The sequence below is a fragment of the Aotus nancymaae genome, unplaced genomic scaffold (genome assembly GCF_030222135.1).
Source record: "Aotus nancymaae isolate 86718 unplaced genomic scaffold, 86718_ANA_hifiasm-v0.15.2.pri h1tg000089l, whole genome shotgun sequence".
Taxonomy (NCBI): Eukaryota; Metazoa; Chordata; class Mammalia; order Primates; family Aotidae; genus Aotus; species Aotus nancymaae.
This window is the reverse complement of record NW_026988504.1, coordinates 1,865,616-1,891,847: the sequence shown is the minus strand read 5'-3', so window position 1 is coordinate 1,891,847 and position 26,232 is coordinate 1,865,616. Positions and strand designations below refer to the sequence as shown.

Here is a 26,232-nt window from a genome sequence, read left to right as displayed (position 1 = left end):
CGGGGAGCCGCCCAGTGGAGGGGTCTCCCCAGCGCCTCCGGGGTCGGCCCCCGCCCCTTCCCTCCCTGCCCGGCGCTTTGGCAAGGCTGCCCTTTTCTCTCTGTTGCTCTTCCTTCTTTTTCTCCCTTTTTGATTCTCCTCTAGATTTATAACTGGAAAGAGAAGGAGAAAAAGCACTTGCCTGCGCGATGGGCGATTTAAAAATATCTCTCCCGCTGTCCCTGTGGTTAGCAGGCTTCTCTTCCTGCCCCTGCTCGGGAGCTGCTGCCCACCCGGCTCAGGTGCACGGATGTGGAGGCTCGGGCGGCCCTGGGGAGGGACAGCTCGCCAGCCTCCCCATCAGTCCCTGTTCTGGCTGCAGGCGGTCACTCCACCTCCACTGTGCTGTGGCCTCCAGCCTGGCAAGTCACAGCACGACAGAGACGGGCCCCTGACACCAAGACTTGTGTGTTGGTGCAGGGCCGGCTAGGGCTGTCCCCTCCTGGGAGGCTAGGCCGGATTCCCCATCAGGTCAGTCAGTGCTGCCTCCCTGACCCCATGCCCGCACTCACATCCTGGCCAGACCTGGGCCAGCCGAATTCTCCCCTTTCTGCCCCTTGCTTCCAGGTCCAGGCAGCACCCGGGTAGGTGGGCGCCCGGTCGGGTGGCCTGGCCCTTTGTCTTGCTCATTCTAAGTTTGGCCACGTGGTTCTTGGCCTGTAGGCCCGGGAGGGCTGTGAGAAACGGCTCTGGGCTCTGGCCTGGCCTGTGTCCTCCCTACTTTCTGGACCCTAGGCGCTCCCAGCCTCCCCAAGCACGGGGTGCCCTAGAGGGCGCTGGAGGTCCCTCAGGGCTGCTTGGTTCAGGGGCTGAAGCCCGTGTGTCCCCTGTCCCTGGAGGCCCCATTTCCACCCCCTGCAGACCATGAGACCTCTTGTGCTGGGAGATGTTCAGCCCGTTTGTAATGGGAAACTTGGCCACGCAGGCATCCAGATAGAAGCATGTGGAGCTGAAAGCAAGGCTTTTGAAATTGCTAAGAGTCAGAATATTGTATGGGTTTTTAAAATTTAACTCCGTGTATTTTTTTTAGAAGGAATTATACCCCAGATCGCTTTGCTTTGGTCTGTGTCTATATATGATTTAGTTTAGAGAGAAAAAAAGTATAATTAAGTTAAACAATTTTTTTGCGTCTCATGTGCGAGCTTCCAAATGGCTGGTTTGGCCAACCCGATTCCCGTTTTCCTGGATGGCCTCAGTCTGCAGGCCACAGCTGCAGCCAGCGCGCCCCTCCCTCCGCTGACTGCCCCTCGGAAAGGAAAATTGCCCCGGATTCTTCCCGCCTGTCTGGGAGTAGGATCCGGCCATCGTGGATGGAGGCTCTGGCCTCCTCAAGGCTGCCTCTTTTTGCTGGGCTGATCTTCTGTGCCTGTCTGGCCTGGCACTTGCCACCGCAGCTGGACCAAGGGTGTCCCTGCTGGCTGCGCTTCCCCGACCCCACCCAGCACTTTCAAAACATCAGCCCAAGGGGCCCTGATGGGTGGGGACGTGGGCTCCAGGGCTTCGTCCATTGTTTTTCTAAAAATGAAAGTGCTGGGCGCTTTAGACTCAGGCTGTAGAGTTTTATGGTGAAGCGCTGTTCCAGTAACCTTGTCACCAAAAGGTGCAATTAAAATGTTTGGAATCTTTATTTTTAGTTCAGTGTGAGATTTTGTCTCTAATACAGATGGTCCGGAGGCAAAGCTGTGAAATCTAGGGGGAAAAAAAGAGAAATCAACAAGAACCAACCCAAGATTTTTCATCAGTGCCTACTGCCTGGAGCCACTGGGGCTGGCACCCGTGATGGGAGTGTGTGTGTGACCGAGGCAGCCCCGGCCTGGGCGCCCACGTCGTGTGCAGCCCCCGCCCTCCCGGCTACTGGCTGGCAGGTCCTGTCTGTCTTGGTCGGCGCGCCTCCCCTCTCCAGGGGCCAGGCTTCCACCAAGGCGCTATTTCTCATGTTGGTTTCAATAATCTGCTCAGATTCCCCTTCCGCCCCTTCTCTTGTTTTCTTTGGGGTATAAATTGCCGGGGCCTGGGAAACCAGGTGCTCTGAGCCTGAGGTGTTGTGGGAGAACGAGGCTCCTTCTGGTGGGAGAACTGCAAACTCCTTTCCTGCTAAAAAAAAAAGTGCTTCCTACCGCCAATCTCCAAAAAAGAAAAACAAAACACCAAAAAACAAAACCAAAAAATACCCCCAACTCCGTAGAGGAAAAAAAGAGAGAATTTCCTTGTGTGAAAAGACCCATCAAAGGCTCCCCCCATCATGTGATTTTTTTTTTTTTGTAAAGGAAAAAATACATTTTCTTAAATACCTCATTAACTCCATGACACGATGGAGTGTTTCTGCAACAGTTACCAACATTAAGTAGGTGTGAAAAGAGTTACTTTCCAAAGACGTCACCCGTCCTGCTCCATAAGTGACAGAGCTAGACATCAAAGTTGCCGCGAGCCCAGAGGAGCTACGGGGAATCTGGGGCTGCGTGGACCGGCAGCCGTGGCCTGCCACGCCCGCCCTGCCCAAGCCCCGTTTGGAATGTGGGTTTCCCCCAGTGGGGCTGGTGCTGCCGCCACGTCTGATTATCCCTGTGTGGAGCCGCCACGCTTTCTGTAGGAATATCCAGGTCACGTGAGTAATAAGGCAAATTAGTGAGGCAGGCAGGGAGCGGCGTTGTGCAAAGAGCACATCTCCCCTGGAAAACGCGCGCACCCCGAACGCTCCCCGGTTATTCTTAGAAATCTCCCTCATCTCCCTGTGAGACAGGGTTCAACAGCCCCCACAGACAGGACAAAATGCATAGGAGGCTGTTAGAATAACATAGATGGGGCTAAAAATACCCTCAGAAACACACATAAAAAAGCCAAAGCCAACAACAGAACGAGCTAAAAATATTCCAGGCTTTGGCAAAGAGCGCAGAGTTAAATAAATTATACAAGACCCATTCATGGGCTCAAGTTGACTTTCTCTCTTACGGGAACTTGGTTCAAGCTAATAAAAATAATAATTTACTAGCCACTGAGCTTTGCATGAGTTTAAATTTAATTGGTGGGGCTTCTGGCGTTTGTCATTTCTTGGCGATTAGTGGGCTTGCCCTGGCCTGGGCCAGAGTGGGGAGGGGATGCTGAGGCCGGGGCTCCTGGCAGCAGGGACACTGACCTCTGAGGAGCAGGGCCTGGGTGCACGGGCAGATTACCCAGGAGGCTAGAGGAGGATGGAGACGGGGGGTTTCCATCCAGGCGGGTGGAAAAGAAACTGGCAAGACACGGCTATTTTAATTTGATAAATGATCGTACACCTTTAAGAGTGTTTTAACAATCAAGATACACTCCAGCAAGTTGATAGGATGTCCGCTGTCAACTTACATATGTCATCAGAGCTGGCTGTGAGCATAAATAACATGCGAGCGCTTGGGACGGCTGCAGCCTCTCCGGGAGGCCGAGGCACAGCAGGTAGCACCCCTGTCTCCTGGCGGGCACCTTTGTGCCCCTTCTCTCTGTGTGTCCGGAGGCAGAGGCCAGAGGAGAGCAGTCGTGGGAATCGCTGAATGCCGCTTTCATCCTGGGTGCTTTGGGTGCGGTCCCTCCTCTCTGGGGACTTTCTAGGTCTCCCCACTAAAATAAGAGTCCCCAGAACTACTTGATCAGAAAAGCCACTGTGGATATGATCTGAGGCTAGAATGGTAGCATCGTCTGGTATCTTTTTTTTTTTTTTTTGAGACAGTCTCACTCTGTCGCCCAGGTTGGAGTGCAGTGGTGCCATCTCGTCTCACTGCAACCTCCACCTCCTGGATTCAGGCGATTCTCGTTCCTCAGTCTCCCGAGTAGCTGAGATAACAGGCACGCACCACCAGGCCTGGCTAATCTTTTGTATTTTTAGTAGAGATGGAGTTTCACCATGTTGCCCAGGCTGGTCTTGAACTCCTGAGCTCAGGCAGTCCACCCACCTCGGCCTCCCAGTGTGACCCATGGAACCTGGCCTCTGGTGTCTTTTGAGGCAGCAGATGTTTATATATAGCCGCCTCCCAGTAGTTTAAACACCCACCCTGGGGTTGGAGTAAGGACACCTCCCTCTGCTCTCTCTTCTTTCCTGGCTGTTTCTTAACTCAATGCCCCCCAGAAATCCTGGTGAGCCCTCCCAACTCCCAAAGGACTACATTTCCCAGAATACCCTGATCTAGCTCCAGGGTCTGAGCCTGGGACTGTCCATGTCCCTGGGCTGGGAATTCCCAAGCACAGATAGAGTTCAGCCAGTGCTGCTGGGAATAAGTACTTTCCGGGTGGAAGGAAGCCTTGCCCTGCCGTGCCCCATTGCCCTTCCTTCTGGAAGAGGCTTCTGGCACCCCCCTTCCTCCCTACCATAAATATCTGAATATAGGCCCGTAACAAATGGGAGCTGTCCTCTGTCCTCTGCCCTCTCGATCCTGTGAGGCAGCTACTGTGATTGTCATGGCCAAAGCCCCACTGGAGCTTCTCCTGACCCCTTGAGTTCAGTGCGAGGCACACGCCTTCTTTTGGAGTGGCCCTCTCAGAGGGGCCTGGTTGCCCAGTGGCTGGGGTGGAAGCGATGCCTGGGCTCCTCCTGTGGGGCAGTGGGGCCAGCCTCTGCCTAGGGGTCCCTCCAGAGAATACCTCCCAGCTCCCAGCCTATGGAGTGCCCCATTGCTCTCCTGACACCCTCAAACAACAGAAGGTGCCTGCCTTCTTGATAGGTGCATCTTGAATGACAGGTTTCCAAACGGAAGCCCTCCCTCAAGACAGGCACTGCCTGTTCCCCTTAGGAGAAAGGCAGGCTCGTCCTGGCCTGTCCAGGGGAAGGTCCAAAACCCTCAGCTCCTGGGTAGCCTCCTTGAGGTGGGGTGGCCTCCCTGGGTGTCCCCTGCCTCGCAGATGTGCTGTGAATAGGCTTGGACTCTGGGCACGCCCCTGTCTGTTTGGCAGGTGGGTGACTTGCTATGCAGGGGCCCCCCACCGTCGGCCCCCTCCCCACCCGCCAGGGAATGGCTGCCCTGGGGTTCTCCTGTCCCCATTAACCTCTGGGACCTTATTTCCCCTCACCGAAGATACAATATAACAAGCAAAAAACAAAATCACAGCCAGCGTGCGGTATCTGGAAAATCACTCCCAGCCCAGGCCCATCTGCAAAGGATGGGGCTGGAAGGACCTGGGGCGTGGGACCGCACTCCGCTCCAGCTCCGCCGCTCTGCCCGCTGACGTTTTTATGGGATAATATACCGTTTCGCTCACGCAGGCCTATTTGTCAGTGGGCTGCCCCAGTTTGTTGTCATCTATAACGTTACTGCCTCCTGTGGCCCTGGAACAGCTGCTGCTGAAGAACCCAGGGGCGCTGGGTGTGGGCCCGGGGGATGTGGTAGAGGCGCCGGGGCCCAGGACCTGGTTATGAGGTGGGTGTGGAGTTTGCAGTGAGCTTCAGGTCCGGAGGGGAGGTGTCCAGCACCCAAGCTGGGAGCCAGCCGGGCTGGCATGCTGCAGCTGTCCACACGATTAGGTTCCAGATCGGACCAGCCAGGAAGTGGGTTTTTTTCCTTCTGACCTGCAGTGGGGAGGAAGGGAGGGACAAACAGGTGGGTTGGGGTCCTGCCTCCCCTCCTCTCCTCTAGGATCTCCCAACAAAAAATCCAGTGTCTTGAGATGAGGGGACTCTGAGGCTGGCCGGAAGTGCTGCCCCTTCTCTGGGGTCTGCGGGAGACCCCCTGCCGCCTGGAACTGTGAGGAGCCACAGAGCAGCCCTTCCCCCGGCTCAGTGCAGGGATACGGCTTTCCGGTGGAAATTTCTAGAAATGGGGAATATGTGTGCTTCTGATAGGGTCCTCTGAGCAGCAGGGTGGGCTCCCCAAGGCAGAGGGTGACACTGGGGGGGCAGTGCCTTCTTGGGGCACCCCACCAAAAAAGAGAAGCCTTAGCCACATTAAGAAAGAAACCAGCCTGCGACACATCGTCTTTGAGGGAAGTCGGGTCTTGGTGTGACTCCCTCTCCCTCCCGTCCTGGGGGCACAGTGGAAGCTTGCCTTCTTCCCCTGAGACTCCCGCAAGCAGGGGCCTCTCCTGTTCTTACGCGTGGCCTGGGTGAGGGTGAGCAGATCCAGGAAAGGAGAGATGGAGGATGCACAGACCTGAGACCCAGGGGACCCGAGCCTGGGATGGGGGCGCCATGGTGGGTGTGGAAGGGGCTGTGCAGGGGCGGCAGGCGCCGTCTCAGGCAGGAACAGACATTGCCGTCTGGAGGGGCTTCCTGGCCCTGTGGACGGTTGAGTTGCCGCCCCCTCTTGGACGAGGCGCACTCTGCAGATCCCAGTAAGGCTATCCCAGTGGGGTCCAGTCCCGGGTTCAGTGATCAAACTCACAGCTGCTCACACTCACAGGTGTGGCTATGTACACCTCATGCAAACACACATGCACACTCACACTCATGTTCATACACTCACGCACACATGCTCATACACATGCACACTCACGCACTCGTTCATACACATGCACACATGCTCATACACACGGTCATACACACACTCACGCACACATGCTCCTACACTCATGCACACTCACGTGCACTCATGTTCATACACATCTTGTGCACATGCACACATGCTAATACACACATGTGCACTCATGCACACTCACTCGTTCATACACACGCTCATGCACACGCGCACACACTCATACACACGTGCACTCACGCACACTCACGCACTCATGTTCATACACATGCACACATGCTCATACACACGGTCATACACACACTCACGCACACATGCTGATACACTCATGCACACTCACGTGCACTCATGTTCATACACGTCTCGTGCACATGCACACATGCTAATACACGTGCACTCATGCACTCACACACTCGTTCATACACACGCTCATGCACACGCACACATGCTCATACACACGTGCACTCACGCACACTCACACACTCGTTCATACGCTCATGCACATGCACACATGCTCATACACATGTGCACTCACGCACACTCACGCACTCGTTCATACACACGCTCATGCACACGCACACATGCTCATACACATGTGCACTCACGCACACTCATGCACTCGTTCATACACACGCTCATGCACATGCACACATGCTCATACACACGTGCACTCACGCACACTCACACACTCGTTCATGCACACGCACACATGCTCACATACGTGCACTCACGCACACTCACGCACTCGTTCATACACACGCTCATGCACACGCACACATGCTCATACACACGTGCACTCACGCACACTCACGCACTCGTTCATACACACACTCATGCACTCGCACACATGCTCATGTTCATACACACGCTAATACATTCACGCACATGCGTAGACACATGCACACTCAAGCTCATATGCTCACATACACTCACACACACTGTTCACAGGTGGGCCTCAAGGAGTCACACTCCAGTGGCCCCTGGGAAAGCCAGGCTGCCTGGTGACCAGCATAGGCATCTGTCCCACTCTACGTCCTTCCCACCAGCTCCATCCTCCGTCTCCCGGCTCCTGGCTCCTGGCCACCTGCGGGAGGGAGCAGAGCCCCACATCCGCTTGACCGTCTGTGGCTCAATGCCTTCCCCAGCCCACTTCCTGCTGCTGCCCCTGTGTGGACCCGGAACCCGTCTTCGGCTCCAGCTGAACTTGGCCTTGCCCTTTCCTGAGCTCATGCTTGGCACGAGGGTGTTCCCGTCAAGATCAATTGCAGTGCATGGCGACTGCCCCGGGGCCGGGTCTGAGCCTGTCTGGTCACTCTGGAAGCCACTGCCTGTATGAGTGCTGCTTCCTGTCCCTTGTGGCCACCTCCACCCCAGCTCTCTGCTCCTGAGGTCATAGGGGTTCCCAGAGGCTTGGCTACCCCAGGCCTCACCTGCCTACCACCCCTGGGCTCCCGCCCTACACCCCCACCTCTCAGCTGCCCCATTACCATGTCTGCCCACTGTGCCCTGCCCTCCTGGGGCCTACCCCTGCCCAGCCCTTTGCTTGGGCAGCTTCTACAATCCCCAGTGCCTGCCCCTGCCACCCTGAAGGTCTGATGCCGGCGTCACGTCCTCTCAGAGCCCCCGTGTGACCCTGCTATGCACCTAGGTGGAGCGGGGTCCCTGACTGCTCCTTGGTCACCTCTCCCCTCCTCCACGCCAGCTGAGCTGTCCTTGACAGCAGCACCCCTGGGCCTGTAGCCCTTCTCGTCCCCTTCTGTGACCTCTCAGCCCTGACCACCCGCCAGGATCTGTCCCACAAAGCCTGGCGGAAGCCCCTGCCCAACCCCCCTGGCTGGCTTGCTCAGGACCCGTGCCTTTCCCCAGACAGCAGACACCTTTCTAGGGGACTGGAGGGTCCTGAGTCTGAGGGTCGTGTCCTTCTGTCCCTTCGTATCCCTGGAGCTGGGCTGAGCCGTGCTGGCCTCCCTCTCCTGCCCTGGTGCGTAGTGCTCATCCATGCTCGGGTGGCACGCACAGGCACACGTGGGTGGTGTGAAGAGCTGTGGTCTTTTCCCTAGGATTTCACCTGCACCCTGGGAAAGGTGAATGATCGACTCTGGGAAAACTAAGGAGGTGGCGGTGGCGAGACGCCCAGTCAGGGTCTCTGGTCTCTTTATTAAAGATCAAGATGTCCCCCCGGACTGGCCCATGGCGTGGAGACACTGGCTGCGTGGCCACCTGCCTGGGGACTGTGGCAGCGTCCCTGGCCTCCCAGAGCATCTTCAGCTGCCATGGCAGCTCCTGAGGCTGAGTGCGCCACACCACAAAGGGTGTCAGCGCCCAGGGGATTGGCAGATGGAGCTGTCCTGTCCTGATTAGCGCCACGCGAGATGGTGGGAGACAGGAGTCAGGGTGGGGCTCCTGTCCCCCAAGGCTGGTGGAAGGCTGGTTGGAGCGGCCCCGTCTGAGTGGCCTGATTGGAGGAGGAGGCCCACAGCTGTGAAGGAGGGTCCTGGAGGGCCAGGCACGGGCACAGCCTGGGGGCCAGGTCCTGTTCATCTCACGGCCTGGGCTGGGGCTGTGAGGCAACACCTTGATTGTCTACGTGGGGTCACGGGGATGCATCTGGGATTGGGAGCAACAGCCAGTGGCTTCTTCTGGGTCACAGGGCACTGGGGGGTGAGGAGGGATACCTGGGGAGGGCTGCTCATGGGCCTGCTCCCCTTCCCACCCCAGAGGGAAATCAGGGTCCAGGGAGAAGGCCAGTCGTGAACCAGCTCCCTCTCCGTCTATGGCATCTCTGTCCACAGGCTGGCCCTGTGAGCGCCTCCCCAGCAGGCTGGGCTGTGCCAGCGAGGGGGACGCAGTGGCACCAGGACTTGTCACCAGGCCGCTCATGTCCATGGTGCTGGTCAGGTTGGGTGTGCCAGTGAGCGGGGGGGGGGGGGGGGCGGGGCTCTCTGCCAGTGGGGGGGACCATTCCCCCCACATCCGGGGAGGGGTGGCCTCTCATCACACATTCTGCCCCCGGGGCGGGCCTCTGAGCCCTCTAACTTGCTCCCAGGGCAGGAGGGCTGTGGAGCCACGCCTACGTCCTTGCTCTCCCTTGTCTGCATAAAGGCCTGGGGCTCCCGTGCACCTCCCCGCGGCCCCAAGCGGCAGCCCCGCTCTCTGGGGTCACACTGTCTCCTCCTCAGCCCTGCAGCCGTCCTCTGCGTGACCCCATTCATTGCATGCCCGAAGATGCCCATGTCCCATCTCTGCCCCGGGCAGAGGCCGAGGCTCTGCATCACCTGGGGGTGCCCGGCGGGGCTCCTGGAGGGCTCGCCACCTCCCCCACGCCGGCACCAGGCCTGCTCCGCATTTGGCAGTCTCCAAACCCTGAGCCCAGACGGGCAACAGGAGCTGGACCTGCCTCAGTCCAGGCCCTGAGAGTCAGGCTGGGGAGACAGGAGGAACCAGTGCCTGTGGGTGGCAGTGCGGCTGGCTCCATCGGCCACCACATTCACAGTGGGAGGAGTTGGGGGAGCGGGGTCCTTGAGGTTGGCAGCCAGCTCCACCCGCCTTCCCTTCCCTCCCTCCCTCCCTCCCTTCCTCCCTTTCTCCCTCCCTCCCTTTCTTCCTCCCTCCATCCCTTTCTTCCTCCCTTCCTCCCTTTCTTCCTCCCTCCCTCCCTTTCTCTCTTTCTTCCTCCCTCCCTCCCTCCCTCTCTCCCTCTCTCCCTCCCTTCCTTCCCTCCCTCCTTTGAGAGGCCTCTCCACCCAGCACCCATGAAGATGGGTGGGCTGCTGGCCACCCGGAGAGGGTGTCCCAGGGTGTAGGTTCAGGGCATGTGATTCCCTGCCAGGCATCCCAGACTTGAGGCTCGGGGAGGCCTTGGCACAGTCCCCAAGCTCTGGGACCCCATCCCCACCTCCCTGGTCTCCGGGCCTTTGCCTCTACCCACAACCTGCACCCCTCAGCCAGGTCCTTCTGGACAAGCCCTTGCCCCCGCCCCCCCCGGCCCCTGCCCCTCCACACCCTGGTCACTCTCCCCCCAGCTCTGCGCTCACCGCCGTGTCCCTGCCTGCAAGGGGAGCCCAGCCACAGGAGGCATTTGCACTCAGCGTGACACAGGCCACAGGGGCCCAGGTGTGGGCACAATGAGAACAGGACCAGGCCCCCAGGCCGCCTGGTTTCTGTCTGCAGCTGGTGATCTCAGGGGGCATGGTGGCAGAGCCGCCATCCCCGGCTAGTGAGCTGGCACTGGAGTGGCAGGAAGGAGCCCAGCTCTGTGGTCCCCCGGACACACCGAGTCTCACAGTTGGAGAGCTGCCCCGTCCAGCCGGCCCAGCCGTGGGCCCTGGTCACCCCCGTGGGCCCTGGTCACCCCCGGCCAGCAGGTCGCGCTGTGGGCAGTTTTCCTGGAGGCCAGTCCCCTCTTTCAGAGTTTTCGCATCCCTTTGGGTATCCTAAAATAAACTTTTAATTTATTTTAATACCAAAACTAAATTAAATGGGAATGCATTTTGGGGCAAACCCTTGAGAAGCTCTCAGTGTGTGTAAATGCAGATACAGTCAGAACTGGAAACCGCACGTGAGGCCATCCAGCCCTCATAACGCGCTGAGTTTGGTGGTAAATTCTTAGCAGAAATCCAAAGTGCCGAAGTCTGGAGGACTCAGCTGGGAGGTGGCTGGGTGAATACCCCGGGAAATGCCCAATGCCAGAGGGAGACCTGTGGCCGCAGAGGCCTCGGGGCCTTCCCACACCTTGGTCAGAGACCCCGGGGGCCGCCGGCCAGGGCGAGGAGCAGCCACCAGCCTCGGCCTGCCTCACTTCAGCCCGTGTTGCTGACTTGCCCGCGGGGCAGGTCTGTCCAGAGTTAGCGACTCTCCGTCCCGGCCCTTCCCGTCCCTTCCCGAGGGCTCCTTCTCCGTCCTCGCCCCACCGCACGCTGTGGCTCTGCTGCTTCTCGGTGTGTGAGTAGCGGTGACCTGTCTCACATTGTCTCAAAACTCAGCAGCTTAAAACAGCAAACAGTGACAGTTTGACGGCTTCTGTGAGTCAGGAATCTGACTCGGGCCAGGTGTTAGCTGGGGCCTCGGACATCTCCAGACCCAACTGTGGGGGTCCCCTCCCAAGCCCACCCTTCTGCTGACTAGAAGGAGGACAGGACAGAAGCTCGGTGCAGCGTGTGCAGCCTCACCTTGGAGGGGCAGTGGGTGGCTGTCACTTCGGCCACATCCTATTCCTAGAAACGAGCCCAGGGCCCGCCCACACCCCGGGGTGGTTACATAAAGGTGAACCACAGGGTACAGGGTCATCGGGGCCTTTCCTGAGGCCACCCCCAGCAGTCACGGCCTCCCCTTCCCCAGCGTGGACCATCAGGACCTGTTCATGGCTGCGGCTGCCTCGCCTGTGGCAACCGAGCCTTCCCTGCTCTGGCCGCTGGCTGGGGGAGGCCTGCCCTCGGGGTTCTGTGCCTTTCCTCTGCCCCGTGCCCTCGGCCTCCTTCCCTGTGACTTGGCCAGTGCCAGCCCCGGGCTCACTGGAAGCCTCTCTCCCTCTCAGTCTCTGTTACCCCCGTGTCCGGTTCCGGCCCCGCGCAGCTGAGGTGAGGCTGGCCTCGTCCATCCCTGCCCCTTTCCCTCCTTTCTGCATCCCCGCCGCCCCACACCACTGTGTCCATCTGGGCTGTCCTCTCTGCAGCAGAGGCCTCCGGACACCCGTGGATCGTCCCCACCCCAGGCCGGGGCAGTGTGGTCCATGCAGGCAGTGTCGTCTCGGCACCGTGGGGGGGTCCATTCCTGGACGTCCTGCCCACCGGCAGAGCAGGCTGATCCCGCGGCAGGCACGAGGCTTCAGAGCGCTGCAGCGAGGACCCCAGGCCCTGCAGGAGGCGGGCTGCTGGGACCACCTCGGCTTCCCTGGGCTCCAGGCTGGGCTCAGGGTGACAGTGGGCGACCCTGGCATGTTGTGGGCACTCAGCAATGTTCACGAACAAGCAGGTGAGGGTGTCGTCTGCATGGGTGCAGGGCTTGCTGTGGGGTGCTGGGGTGTGCCCTCTGGTCTGGTTGGCACTTTCTCCTTCTGTTTCTGTGCCAGCTGCCTGCCTGGGTGGGGTCAGCAGGTACATCAGGCCCACCGGGCACTCCCCCAGCCCACCTGGGTGCCTTTGGGATGGGGAGCAGGCCGTGGCCCTGGCCAGCTGAACCCGCATGGTGGGAGTGGGTCTCTAGACTCTGCTCCGAAGCTGTGGGGGTACCCTTTGGGCCTTGACCCACTCTGGGGAGCCCCAGCACAGCACCCCAGGCCACCTGCCCAGGACCAGCCATGGCCCCCCGCAGCCCCACTTTGTGGCAGAGCTGCTCCTCCTGAGGCAGGACCTATTGTGGGCAGGGGCAGCAATGTGGGGCACCGCCTTTAGTGAAGGCCAGCGCCCGGCGCCCTGACCCTCGGGCAGGTCTCATCCGGGTGGCAGAGGCTCAGAAGGGGCTGGTTCTCCCAGTGGTCCGTGAGGCCAGCGAGGGCATGCCAGTGACCAGCACTGCAGCCCAGACCCCACAGAGGCAGAGCTCGGGCTGCAGGGCCAGGTGCTGAGGGTGCCGGGAGCTGCTGGACCTCACTAGGGCCTTCTCTCCCTTGGGCCTCCCGCCTGGGCCCCGACACCCCTTGGCCAGCCCTGTCCCCCCAATCCTGGAGCCCTCTGCTAGGCTGGCCGGTGCGGGATCCCTGCCTGAGCAGCCCGCCTCACCCGCTCACCTCAGAGTTCCTAGACACCGAGTTTTCACCTCAGAAGGGTGAGGTGAAGAATAAGACGAACAAGATGACCATGTGTGTCGTGAGGACGCGGAGCCATGGGGAGGACATGGTGTGGCCGCCGCCACCCCTCTCTCAGGCCAGGAAGGACTGAGGCTCCCCGGAGTTCACAGCCTCACCGCGTGTCCCCAAAGCCCAAGACCTGGGACAGGGTGAGGCTGGGGGTGGGTGTGAGGCTGGGGGTGGGGATGGGGGTGGGGATGGGGGTGGGTTGGGGGTGGGGCTGGGGGTGAGGCTGGGGGTGGGGGTGGGGTGGGGTGGGGGTGGGGGTGGGTTGGGGGTGGGGGTGGGCTGGGGGTGGGGCTGGGGGTGAGGCTGGGGGTGGGGCTGGGGGTGGGAGTGAGGCTGGGGGTGGGGCTGGGGTGGGCCTGGGGGTGGGGGTGAGGCTGGGGGTGGGGATGGGGCTGGGGATGGGGGTGGGTTGGGGACACCCCCCCTCGGGCCCCGCCCTGCTGGCTCCTGTGGCCGCCGCCGCACTGTTCCTTGCGTCCCGGGGTGGTCTCATCTCCCCACCCTGACCTGTCGCGTTCCCACCCGGCCAGCCGTCACCCACCACGGCGCACCGTCCTCACCAGCGGCGCTGTGCTCTGCACGTTTGTTCTGGATTCCCATCAGAGCCCTTCCCGCCCTAGGCCCCCTTCCAGAACCACCCAGATGCTGTGCAGGGGACTGGGGACTGGCCAGGGCGAGGGGGCCGGAGGAGGGTGCGCGGCCGGGTGACCCCACCCTCTGAGATGTGTCCGCTGGCAGCTTCCTGGTTCCTTTCTCTCCTTCACCCATCTCATTGGACCCTGGGTTCGCCGGGAGCCCATGCCCAGCTCTGTGCCACACAGCAGGGCCAGGCGTGCTCAGCCCCTCGGGGTTGCAGCAGTGGTGGGGACGATGGTTGTGAAGGACAGTAGGCTGTGCTTTCCGGAGGTGGCTGCGTGTGAACCAAGCCCTGAGAAACAGCTTGGCAAGGGCCATCCATCCCCCTGGAGGAGAACAGGGATGTGAGGCCCCACGTGGCTGGAGCCAGCTGTACCGAAAGCAGTAGGCTGGGAAGTGACAGAAGGTGGCACGTGGGTGGGGGCTGGCCTGTGCCCTTTCAGCCTGCAGCGAGCTATGCTAGCCCCAGCCCCCACCCAGCCCTTCCTGGGATACCACAGCTTGGGCCAACCTCATTTTGGGAGTCAGGCCCTTCGCGCCGGGGCAGGAATGACCTGAACCCTCTGGGTGGCGGGTGGAGCTCTCCTGGCCGACACAGCAGCCACCACACTGGGCATGGTGGCCACAGTGTGTGCAGCTGCTTCTGCTCCCTGACCTGCCCCCAGCCCCGCTGAAGCCCACACAGACCAGCGTCTCTCTTCCCTGGGAGCAGGGACCCCAGTTATGGGGGCTGTGACTACCCACAGAACCATCATGGATGGCCCAGGCTGGCTGTGGGCAGAGCACCCCACCGTGCCAAGGAGATGGCAGGCCTCACACCTCCAGGCAGGCCAGGCTGGGAAACAGAGCGTGTGTGTAAAAGGCCTGATGGGGGTTTGTGTGTGTGAGTGCCCACAAGGATGGGTGTGTATGTGCGTGTCCACGAGGCTGGGGGTATGTGTGTGTGTTTGTGATGGGGAGGTCTGTGTGTGTCCATGAGGAGGGGTGTGTGCGTGTGTCCGTGTGCATGTGTGTGTGTGCATGTCCACAAGCCTGGGTGAGCACACAGGAGGGTCAGAACCTGCCCCCTGGCCACCCCGTGCCTGCACCTGCCTCTGCCCGCCCCTGTCCAGCTGCTCTGGCCTGGAGGCGGTGTCACCGATGTTGCCTGTGTGGGCCAGGTGGCAGGAGGAGAGGCTCGTAGCCAGCACTGTGGCTGGTCCACTTGGAGGATGGGGGGGCCGGTCAGCAGGACCACATTGATTGGTGGACACAGGGCCACCCAGAACACTAGGGTCTCCCCATTGCCAGCTCAGTTGGGGCTCATCCTGTGGCTGGTGTCCTCCAGCAGGCCCTGTGTCCCCATCCATTGTCCTGTGTCCCCTCCCTGTTCACAGCTGAGACCAGACATGTCCAGGGTCAGGGCAGGGAAGGATGGGTGTCCACATGGTGTCTGCTGCTCTTTGGGGACCCATGGGCCATGGTGGATGCCGGGGCTGGGGTGGGCGTGTGTGTGCCCCTGACATTTTCACGGGGGTCAGTCTCCCAGCAGCTGGCTCTCTTGATAGCAGGATGGGAGGTGTTCGGTTTGGCGGAGGAGACTCATCCAGCTGGAGGTTGCGGCGGCGCCAAGGGAGTGGCTCTGACCACCCTGGTCGCCTTCCCACGCCCCTGGCCAACCGCCCCATGGCCCTCAGGAGTGTCTTGGGGGCAAGGGGAGGTCCTGGCTACCTGCCCGCCCAGGAGAGCCGGTGAGAGGCATGGGAGAAGGTGTGAAGAGCCGGAGAAGCAGAGAGGAGCCAGCCTGTACCGCCCACGGCCCCCACCATGGCCTTTCTGAGTCACTCAGCACAGAGCTCTCTCTGGAGGGAGACCGAGGGCAGCCCGTGGGGAGCATTGGCCTCCCCGCCCCCTGCCCTCGCCAAAGGGCTAAATTTACCCTTTTAATAAGAACCAGACGTACATCCGATTTTCCTTTTCTTTTATTAGTTCTGTCGGTTGCTGAGCCCATCCCCTGCCATCGTCACCTCCCAGCCATTTCCACACCGGCTGGGCCAGGACACGGCGACCGCAGAGTTTTCCTATTAAGGCCTGAGCGATGCTGCCTCTGGGCCAGCGCAGGCTTCTGGAAGGTTCTCCTGAGCCAGCCAAGGGGCTTCCCGGGTGGCATGCTGCTTTCCTGGGTGGGTGCCCCCCCCAGCAGGCTGCCCCATCCCGGCTGGGCCTGGGTGTGTGTTCTTGGCCTTCCCCCAGCCCCTCCCTCGCTGCCCCCCGCCGTCCGTTTCTTCTGTGACTCCTCCCTCCCTGTGCCTGCCTCAGCCTCTGCTTCTTGTCCAGCCTCCTTCATGGAGCTGTAGAGGGTGGGGTGGCTTGGTGGCCCCATGAGGCCAAGTCGACCCCAGATGCTTCCAGGCTGTGGGGGCAGAAGAGGCGACGCTATGCTGCTTCCCAGGGCTCAGACCCCACGTCCCGCCAGAGGTGGAGGGAGCCATGCTGGACAGACGGACCTCTGCTGGCAGCAGGTGTGGGATCTGGAGGGGCCATCCCAGGTCTGGACGGTTTGCGGGCCCTGGAGAGGGCTCCAGGACAGCCTGAGGGACGCCGGCGCCTGCTTCTCCTCAGTAGAGGGGAGCTGGGCCTGGCCACATGGCCTGCTGGCTGCCCCCAGAATCCACAAGACTCCAGGGCCACTTTCGGGTCTGGGATCTTACTGCCCCAGGAGAGGCAGATCTGCGCTGAGCAGCTGTGCGGGGTCGGGGACTGGTTCCCAGGCAGCAGGGCGCTGGGGGGGGTGCTGGACGAGGCTGGAGGCTCAGGTTCCCCTCCACCACAAATGGGCCCAGGCATGCCCCGACCCAGGGCAGCTGTTCATCCCGGTGCCCCTTCCATGCCACCTTGGGCATAGTAGAGGCCAGGAGCCTTTCCCAGGGTTCAAGCCAGTAAGGGGGTAAGTCTGGTGGAGGCCTGAGCCCTGGGAAGCAGCATCTTTAGAATGCGCCCAGCTCTGTGGCTGCCGTGCCCGAGAACGGAGTCTGCCAAGGTGCGCACCCAGACGTGTGCGTGTGTGCAGCCTCTCAACGCAGGACATGCGAGCACAGTTAGCTGTGTGGGCACACACAAGACACGACCCACAAGTCTCACACGCAGTTCCTCCCCGCCTCTGCCTGCACACGAGTGTGTGTGCACGCGAGCAAGCGTGAGTGTGCGCGAATGAGTGCGTGAATGTGGGTGTGTGCGAATGTGCGTTCGTGTGAGTGCACGCAAGTGTGAGACGCACCCCGCATTATCCTGAGCCTGGGCCGCTAGTGATTGTGGCTGGGGCAGGGGAAGCATCGCTGGGTTCTGTCTGGGTGTTGAGCCTGCAGTCACCTGCACACCGGGGGAGGTGGGGCTGGGCCTCGAGCCCTTGCCACGGCAGCTTCAGGTGTCCTGGTGGGGGCGGTGGTCCCAGAGCGGCCTCTCACCCCAGGACCTGGTCTCCCTACCCTGCCGCTCACTCTTTTTCCTGTAGTCACATGGTCAGATGCTGCACCCCTGCCTCCAAGCAGGCCAGCCCTCCCTTCCTTATCCATGCAGGAACCTGTGAGTCCTCCCCCCATTTCCCGGAATGAGGAATGCGGGGCAGGGCCAGCGAGGGACTGCTCCTCCTCCCTCCCTCCTCTCCTGCGCTGCTCCCTTGGGGGCCTGGCTCGTGGGAAGGGTGCTTGGGACCGCCCATCACTCCATTCCCGGACAGCGCCAGGGGAGCCTGGTGTCCCCGGGCTGGGCGGGCCCTGTCGGGGGCGGGGAAGGCGTGGAGAGGAAGCCCTGCCGAGGGAAGGGGGCGCCTGAGCGGGTGTGGGTGGGGGTGGGAGCTGGCTCGGGCGGCGGGTGCGGCCGCCAGACTCAGGGGGAGGCCCATGCCAGCAGCCCGGCAGCTGGGCTTCCGGAAGCAGCGGGAGCCGGGAGCCTGGGAAGGGCCTCGCTGTTTCTTTGGAGCGGCCGCCATCTCAGCGAGGCTTTTTTTTTTTTTACAACCCATTTCACAGTTTCCAGAAAAGGAGGATGCCGTCTCGGCAGCTCACTTAACTCAAAACAAATGCTCGCTCTGCCGGCTCCGCGCCCGCTTCTCCCGGCTCCCAGGCCCTGCCAGCCTCTCGTCCCCTCTGCCTTCAGGCTGGCCCCACAGGGCGGAGCAGGGTCAGTCTGGCAGGAGAGTGGGGTGGGGAACCATGGGCACCTGGCTCCCTCGTCGCCCAGGCCCAGCTTCTGCTGTGTGGGTCCTGAGGACCCCGGGTGGGGCCGATGGCATGGTGGGTGGCACCGATGGCACGGTGGGTGGCACAGACCCATATGGAGGGAGCGGCTCTCCTTGGAGCCCTGGGCTCCAGCGTGCTGTGTACCTACCCCAAGCCGCCCAGCACGTGTTGACCTTCTCGCCCATGGCAGGGGGCCTGGCAGACAGGTTGGCAGGAGGCCAGCTCCCATCGGCCATCCTGGCCACTAGGGCCACCTGAGCCGCAGCCCATGTGGCCAGCTCCCAACGGCTGTGTGCCGGCCTCCCCACCCAGCAGCCCCGGGCCAGGCTCAGTGGGCATCGGGATCCCAGCCCAGCTGGCGTGCAGCTGTTCCCCAGCCCTCCTGTTGCTGGGCCGCCCTGGGACAGCAGCTGCCCCCTGGTCTAGTTGGCTGGACCTTGGGCACCGGGTCACACTGGCCTCCTAGGGATGGGGCTGTGCCCGAGGACCTGAGCCACCTAGGGGGTGGCCACAGCCCTCCTGGCATTGCCATCTCCCGAAGCGGTTTCCTCAGCTAGCCGGGCCTCTGCGGCGTCTGGGTAGAGCTAGGGTGGCCCTAGGGCTGGGGCCAGAGCATGCCGTGGATCTGGAGTTGGGGGAAGGGTGCCGGCCACAGGCCAGGGTGCAGTCCTCGGTGGCCCCCACTGAGATCACGTGCAGCTTACTGGTCCCTTCCCCAGGAAAATCCTCCCTCCCTGTGATGAGGACTGATGGAAGCCTAGCAGAGCGGCCCCAGGCAGGGGGACAGGCCTTGTTTAACCCCAGCAGAGCACTTGGGGCTACAGGCCTGGACCGGCGGCCTAGACTCAGTCATGCCCCATCTCGTACCAGCCCTGTGGTGGGCCTGTGACCCTGGAGCATGGTGGCACTAGGTCACGTGAGTCTGAAGCCCCAGGCAGGGGAGGTGCCACTGCAGGCAGTGCCAGGATGGGGTGCTTGGCTTGAGGAGGCCTAGGCCAAGACCCATTCCCTGGACCCCCAGCTGCCTCCGTCTGGACTGGTAACCACAGCACTTGGTAAACAGGGACTGTGCCAACAGGAAAGAGTCCTCAGCCCGGTTCCCGACTGGCCTTGGCCTACGTGGTCTGGCCCTGGTCGGAGCCCAGGCACAAGCTCTGTCTGGGACTGACCGCTGGTCGGCAGGCAGGGGCTGGGGAGGTGGCAGCCAGGTCTGCCCATGGCTCTGCTGGCCAGTGACATTGCCATCCCCAAACTCCTGGAGGTGGCAGTAGAGGCGTGAGGCTCTGTCCTGGGGTTTCCTGGGCTCCTCAGGAACTTGATGGGGTAGGGAAGGCCTCAGGTGGCCAGCAGTCCCCTCCCCCACACTGGCAGCGGTCACCACAGTAGTGACCACCTGCCTGGGTCTGCAGAATCTGCTTTTGAGTTTCAAGCCAAGGCCAGGACAGCAGGGGAGAAATTCACCCCTTTAAGCCTCTGAGAGGCCTCGGCCATTTGCAGGCCCGGCCTGGGCAAGGGTGAAGGGCAGAAGCCTGGTTCTGCCTCCAAGGTGCTGGCCTGCTCAGTGGCGAGTGAGAAGCCCTGGCGGCAGCTGCTGCCATGAGCCAGGGTTGCCAGAGGCCACCCCAGTCCCCTTGTGGGGGTGGGTGGGGTCTGCCCAGGACACCTGCATGAAATTGAGTGCAGCGTGCCATGTGACACTGGAGAAGTGTCTGTGCACCTGCGCCCAGAAGGGGTCCCAGGATGCTCGTTCTTTTTGGGGCTGGAGTCTCACTGTCACCAAGGCTGGAGTACAGTGGAACAACCCCCGCCTCCTGGGTTCAAGCGATTCTCCCACCTCAGCATCCTGAATAGCTGGGATCACAGGTGTGCACCACCATGCCTGGATAATTTCTGTATTTTTTGTGGAGACAGGGTTTCACCATGTTGGCCAGGCTGGTCTTGAACTCCTGCCCTCGTGACCCACCAGCTTGGCCTCCCAAAGCGCTGGGATTACAGGTGTGAGCCGCAGTGTCTGGCGTCTCTTGTGCTCTGTTACCTGAGCGTACTATGGTGAAAATGCAAAGCTGTGACGTTTGTATGCCTGGGAGACGGCAATCCAATGGCCCATTTTCAGAATGAAAGGGGGAAAAGGAGTGAAAAAGACCCCCGTGTCAGCGGCCCTGGCTGACTGGGCAGACAGCACTTTGGGGCCCCCAGCTTGGCCAGGGCTGATCAGGCATCAGGGAGGAGCTGGGCTGGGCCCCTGCCCCATTCCCTCTTATTTCCCAGACTCTGGGGCCACGGACCCTTCCTTAATGGGGGCTCAGGGCACCGCAGCGGGGGCTCCTGAGTCCAGAGACAGGCTGATGGCCCACTGAGGGCCCTGTGGGACAGGAGGCTGTGTCCTGCCCCCGCCTGGCGTGGTGTGGGAGAGCTCAAGGACGGGGTTCTCAGGCCAGGATCTTGGAGAAGTCCCTTCTCCAGACCCAGCTTCCCACCATCCCTGGGAGGAAGAGGCGGGAGGGACTTCCCCCGGAGGGTGTGGGGGCGGGAAGGCCTGAGGGACTTGAGGCGGGCCTGGGCGAGGCAGCGGCAGGCTTCCAGCTCCGAGGGGAGCCCACACTCACCCCACAGGCATGCCCCAGGGTCCCCAAGCAGGGGAAGCCAACACTTCCCTTCCCAACCCAGAGTCCCCTCCCTGGCCGCCGGGCCTGTGGTCTGGCCCTGTCCCATGGCAGTCCCAGTCCTGTGGTCCGGGAAGTCCCTGGCTCCGGGGCACCCTCGCCCCCTGCCCTGAGCCTGGGCCTGCTGCGGGTTCCTTAGCCAGCTCTTCCTCTCCACCCGCCCACCCGCCACAGAGACCAGCTCAGCCCACGCCCCCGCCGGCCCTCGCAGACCCTTCTCTGCTGCCATGACTGGGAGGGGCCCCTTGAGTCCCCACGGCCACATTCACACACTGGAGGGGAAGGGGCCTGGGAACTGGCGCAGCACAGCAGGACCTTGCCAGGGCCCTGCAGGGTAGCCACCCCCCAGCCCCCCAGGCCCCACCGCCTCTGCTGAGTCACCTCATGTCTGGGAAGTTCCCAGGGCCAAGCCAGGCTGGATGAGGCATCAGAAATTCACAAATTCCCCCTGCCTCCTGGGCCAGGGAATGGTTGTCCTGACTCACCTCGGGCTGGGCCCCTGCAGACCCCCACTAGCCCCACGCTCAGCCTCACGTCCCTGTTACCTGAGGCAGCAGTGGCTCCCCTGGTCCCTGGGATGGTCCCAGGCCAGGCTTGCTGCCCGTGGGATGAAGATGACAAGGTGCCAGGGCGCCTGGCAGGGGTGGGGGCCGACCAGTGGCAGCCCCAGACCACCCACGGAGCAGCAGGGCCTCGAGTGCAGAAATCTCCGTGTGCTGTGTCCTCCGCGTGCAGGAGTTGGTAGCCGTGGCAACCCAGGGAAGCTCCCTCAGCCTGGCCTTGGCCGCTGGACTTGGGCAGAGTGGGGGCGCAGCTGATGGGCCACAAGCGAGGATGCAGGCTGGCCAATGGGCTGGGAGAGCCGGGCTGGATGGGACCCTTTGGCCTTGCCATTTCCCGCACTCAGGTGCCAGGGAAAGTGCTGCGTGTCCTGGCCTTGCCCAGGAAGGAGCCTCTCGCTGCCCCCACCTGACCCAGAGGTGAGCACCATCTGCAGCTCTGTGCTAGCCCGGTAGGGGCCCCTCCCCAAGGACTCTGAAGGGATTTTAGGAGTGGATCTGTCCTCAGCGCCGCCCTTCCTTCCTCTGTCTCCTGTCCTCAGCTTCCCCTGGTTCTGTTTCTCCCTGCGCTGGGACTGGGGCACTCCTGTCTGACAAGTTGGTTGGGCCTGGGGAGAGGGATGAGGAGCCAAGACTGCGTGGAGCTGACATGGGGCCTGTGGCTGGGGCCCTGCCCACCCTGGTGCCGCGTGTGTCACCTTGGCCCTCTTGGCAAGCATGCTGGCAGTTCACCAGTGTCTAAGAGGCCATGGAGCTGCCCACCACTGTGGACTGAGAGAGTCAGGGTGCTCCCCCTGTGGACAGGAGGCCCATACACAGGGTGGTGTTCCCCAAGGCCCTGAAAGTGGATTTGGCAGAGTACCCAGCACCTAGTTGGTGGTGGTGATGATGATGGTGGTGGTGGTGGTGGTGTTTGTGGTGATGATGGTGATGGTGATGGTGATGATGGTGCTGGTGATGATGGTGCTGGTGATGGTGGTGGTGATGGTGATGGGTAATGTTATTGATGATGATTGGCGAAATGGTGGTTGGTGCTGAGGGTGGTGATGTGGTTGATTATGATGGTGGTGGGTGATGTGGTTGGTAGTGATGTGGTTGATGGTGGTGGGCGATGTGGTTGGTGGTGATGGTGGTTGATGTGGTTGGGGGGTGTGGTGGTAAAGGTGATGTGGTTGGTAGTAATGTGGTTGATGGTGGTGGGTGGTGTGGTTGGTGGGCAATGTGGTTGGTGGCGATAGTGGTGGGTGATGTGGTTGGTGGTGATGTGGTTGGGGGTGATGGTGGTAATGATGTGGTTGGGGGTGTGGCGGTAAAGGTGATGTGGTTGGTAGTAATGTGGTTGATGGTGGTGGGCGATGTGGTTGGTGGTGATGGTGGTGGGCGATGTGGTTGGTGGTGATGGTGTGGTGGTGATGGGTGATGTAGTTGGTGGTAATAATGGTGGAGGATGTGGTGGTGGTGGTTGGTGGTGACGTAACAAAGATGGCATCCTTGGGTTTTGCAACAGCAGGAGAGTGTCAGTACCAGGGCACCTGAGCCACTGAAAGACTCAGGACCCCGAGTGTGGCTGTCAAAGGCATATGTGGGTAGCCTTTCCCACCATCAGCTTCTTGAATGTTTAAAGACAAAGGCTCTGGGGGAGTTTGGGGCTGAGAGTCCCCCGTGGAGAAGAGCTGTGGTGTAGCCCCTGCCTTGAGCACACCCTCGGAGCTGCCCCCAGACTCACTCTTGCCCTGTGTCCACAGCCAGCAGCCGCCTGATGGGAAGTTCTCCAGCCTCCTCTTTCATGGGCAGCTTCCTCACCAGCAGCCTGGGCTCGGCAGCCTCCGCACACCCCAGCGGCCCCAGCTCGTCCCCACCTGAGCAGGCCTACCGCGGCTCCCACCCCGCCACCTCCCAGATCTGGTTCTCCCACTCCCACGAAGGTAAGTTGGTGGACTGGGCTCCCAGCAGTGCTCTGGTGGCCGAGAGACTGACCCTGGTGCCCAGGCTAGGGGCAGGTGAGGGGCTCCCACCAGGGCAGTGGGAACCTGGCCGGTGGGCGTTGCCTGGCACTCTCTGGTGAGGCCCCTTCCCTGCTGAGGAAGCCCTTGGGGAGGCAGCGATTGGTTGGAAACAGGGGCGGCCTGTTGGGCAGTGGTCCTGGCCAGATGTGTGCTCCAGATGGGCAGCAAGGGGGAACGTGGGGGCCAGGAGGGGCTCTGGGGGCCTGAGAAAATGTGGGGCCCAGCTGGGCTGGCCGCACCCTCACCGTGGCTGCGCCCCACCTCCCCAGACTCTGGGAGGAGGGCTCCAGATGTGCCAGCCGGTGGGGGGGCAGGGCGGGGCAGGGAGAGCTGTCAACACACAGGCTGCCACCCTAGGACCTGGCCCAGGACAAAGAGTTCCTCCTAGGCCACCTGCCTCCCCGTGGGACACAGCCCTGAGCATGAAGGCACACAGTAGGCACCTCACCAACACTGGCTACTCTCAGGCTGCCTGGCCGGCAGGAGGCCCCCGAAGGCCCCCATGGCCTTCCCCCGGCAGGGCACCGCTGCTTGGCTGCCCGTGTTGCTCAGACCCCTTGCCCTGCAGCATAGGCAGCGGCCCTGGCCCCCATGCCCCTGGCCCCATAGTTGCTGGTATTCCCTCGGCCACCCCAACCCTGTGGCGTGGGAAGGGTTAAGCCCCCCCGCGGCTGGCACGCAGAGAGGTAATTGCAGTTGGCAGCAGGCACACAGGACTCTCCGCTCCTGGCACCCGGCACTGCCGTAACTCAATGACCGCTGAGCGGCGGGCGTCGTGTTTACAGAGCGCCGCGGACCCACACACCGCGCCGCCGCCCTGTTCCAGGCAGGGAGATTAGCACCCGGCACTGCTGGAAGCAGAGAAACCTCTCTTTGTGCAACAAGAAAGGGGCTGTTTTCCAAACAGAACAGGTGACGAGTGAGGGACAGTTGCTGAAATAATCTGGGCTCTCGGTGCAGAGTGCACACGTTGGGCAGGTGGTAAGGCGCAGCCTCTTCCCGGGTGCAGGGGACGCCGCTGCCTCGGGACGAGCTGGGCGGCATGGGGTCCTCGGCCCTGGCTCCCCTGTCCCTTCCTCCCGCCCCTGTGCTCCTAGTGGCCTCCTGGAGGGGAGACCAGGCTGGCCACGGCTCCTGGGCTGGCCGTGGGGAACCCGCCTTCCCGTCCCCTACCCCCCACCCCGCCTCAGCCTTTTGTGTCTGTGGGCAAACGCCCCGGCCAGCCATGGCATCTGGCTCCCAGGATGTCTGCAGGAGGGAGGAGGGTGGCCTGGCAAGTGGGGAGCAGGAACGGGAGGCCTGCAGCAGCCGCAGCAAACCCTCTGCAACAGACACAATGGCCGCTGCTTGGCCCCGGCCCGGCTGCAGGTGCCCAGATCCACCCGGCCCGGCTGACTTGGTTTCCCTCCTGGCAGTGGTGGCCCCTAGTCAGGGTCCAGAGTGGCACTAGCCCATCTCCCACACTCTGCGCCAGAAGAGAGCTCCTACCCTGCGCCCCCCGCCTACCCCGGGGGACCCCGCCAGCAAGGAGGGCCGTTTGTGGGTAGCACACCTGCCTTGGCGCCCCCGGCCTGCCCTTCTGGGAGCTGCTCAGAGGACGAGTGTGCGGTGGCCCGCAAGCAGGCAGCACCCATAACGGCCTCCAGACACTCACTTCCCTTCTCGCCAACGGTTGCCTGGGCGGACCTGCCCACATCCCACCCCGGGACCCCTACCAGCCTTCAGCCCCTCACACCGCCCAGCATCAGCCGGTTCCATCTGCCCCCGAGCCCCGAGAGGTCCCCGGCTGAGTGGGAGGCCAGTGTCCAGCCACAAGCATCGGCAGGAGCGCCTGGCGTCCAGGCTTCTGAGCGTCTTCTGTCTGTGTCCCAGGGAAGCAGCTCCTCCGGGCAGGGGTGGCCTGAGCAGAGGAGGACGGTGCCTGCAGTGCCCTGGCTGTGCCACGCCAAGGAGGTTAATCTGTCCCCCCCGCTGGGCACCTGGCGCCCCAGCTGGGCGAGCTGCATCTCCCCCCGTCCGTGTCAGGTGGGGTGGGCACGAATGCGGGGCAGGACAAGCACAGATGGAGGCAGGACGAGGGGACTGGGGCATGGCCTCTGAGCCACCCGCCTGGGCCCCAGAATGCAGGCCCCCCCAGGGCTGAGAAGGGGCGTGGGTAGGAGAGGACCTCTGAGGGTGGCAGAGCCTCCGAGGCCACACACCTGTCAGGCCGGTGCCTCCGCCTCACTGCGCCTGCACTGCCTTCAGCTCTGCCGCCCCGCCCCCCGGGATCCCCTCCCCTCAGGGGTTCCCCGCCACTCAGCCGTGCTCCCCGACAGGCGGACAGGCCGCATGGAGCTGCCGCACTGTGAGCTGAGCGGCAGAGGCCAGGGCGGGCGGGCCGGGGTGAGAGGCTGGCTGGCTGCCCGGGCAGCATGCCTGGCTGCTAGTTTGACGGGGTGCCAGCTGGCTCCCCATACGCCAGGCCTGTTTCTCTGCCGTGTGTGTTCAGGGGGAAGGGGAGTGAGGTGGGTGGGGGGCACGCGACTCGGCCGGAGTGTGGGGGCCCGGCAGGCACAGCGGGCTGCCTGGGCGGTCTGCCTCGCCCACGTTTCCTTCCAGTGACCTGGGATGGGTGGGAGGCAGGTGCCCGGCCCAGCAAGCAAGTCCACCACCCCCTCCCCAGCCCAGGGAAGCCAGAAAGGGGCAGGCCAGTAGGAAACCAGGTTGGGGTAGCCCCAGGAACCCCCCACACCAGGCGGGGCCTCCTCTCTCCCCATCTGCAGGGCCCAGAGCTTCCTGCTTCCCTGGGTGGGGGGAAGCCGGGGGTGCCGCAGAGGCAGCCTGGAGCTGGAGGAGCCGCCCCAGAACATCTGGCCCGGGCAGAGCCCGTCTGTTCAGCTCCGCGCCT

At 62.3% G+C, this 26,232-nt stretch overlaps 1 protein-coding gene across 2 annotated transcripts in view; it reads left to right on the top strand.

Annotated features, from left to right (window-relative positions):
• BAHCC1 (BAH domain and coiled-coil containing 1) overlaps positions 1-26,232 on the top strand; it is a 60,503-nt gene that overhangs the window by 1,480 nt on the left and 32,791 nt on the right. For both annotated transcript variants that reach the window (XM_021666358.2, XM_064369207.1), the window contains exon 2: positions 23,082-23,261. In XM_021666358.2, the coding sequence (XP_021522033.2) occupies positions 23,082-23,261 (180 nt within the window). The remainder of the gene's footprint in view (positions 1-23,081; positions 23,262-26,232) is intronic.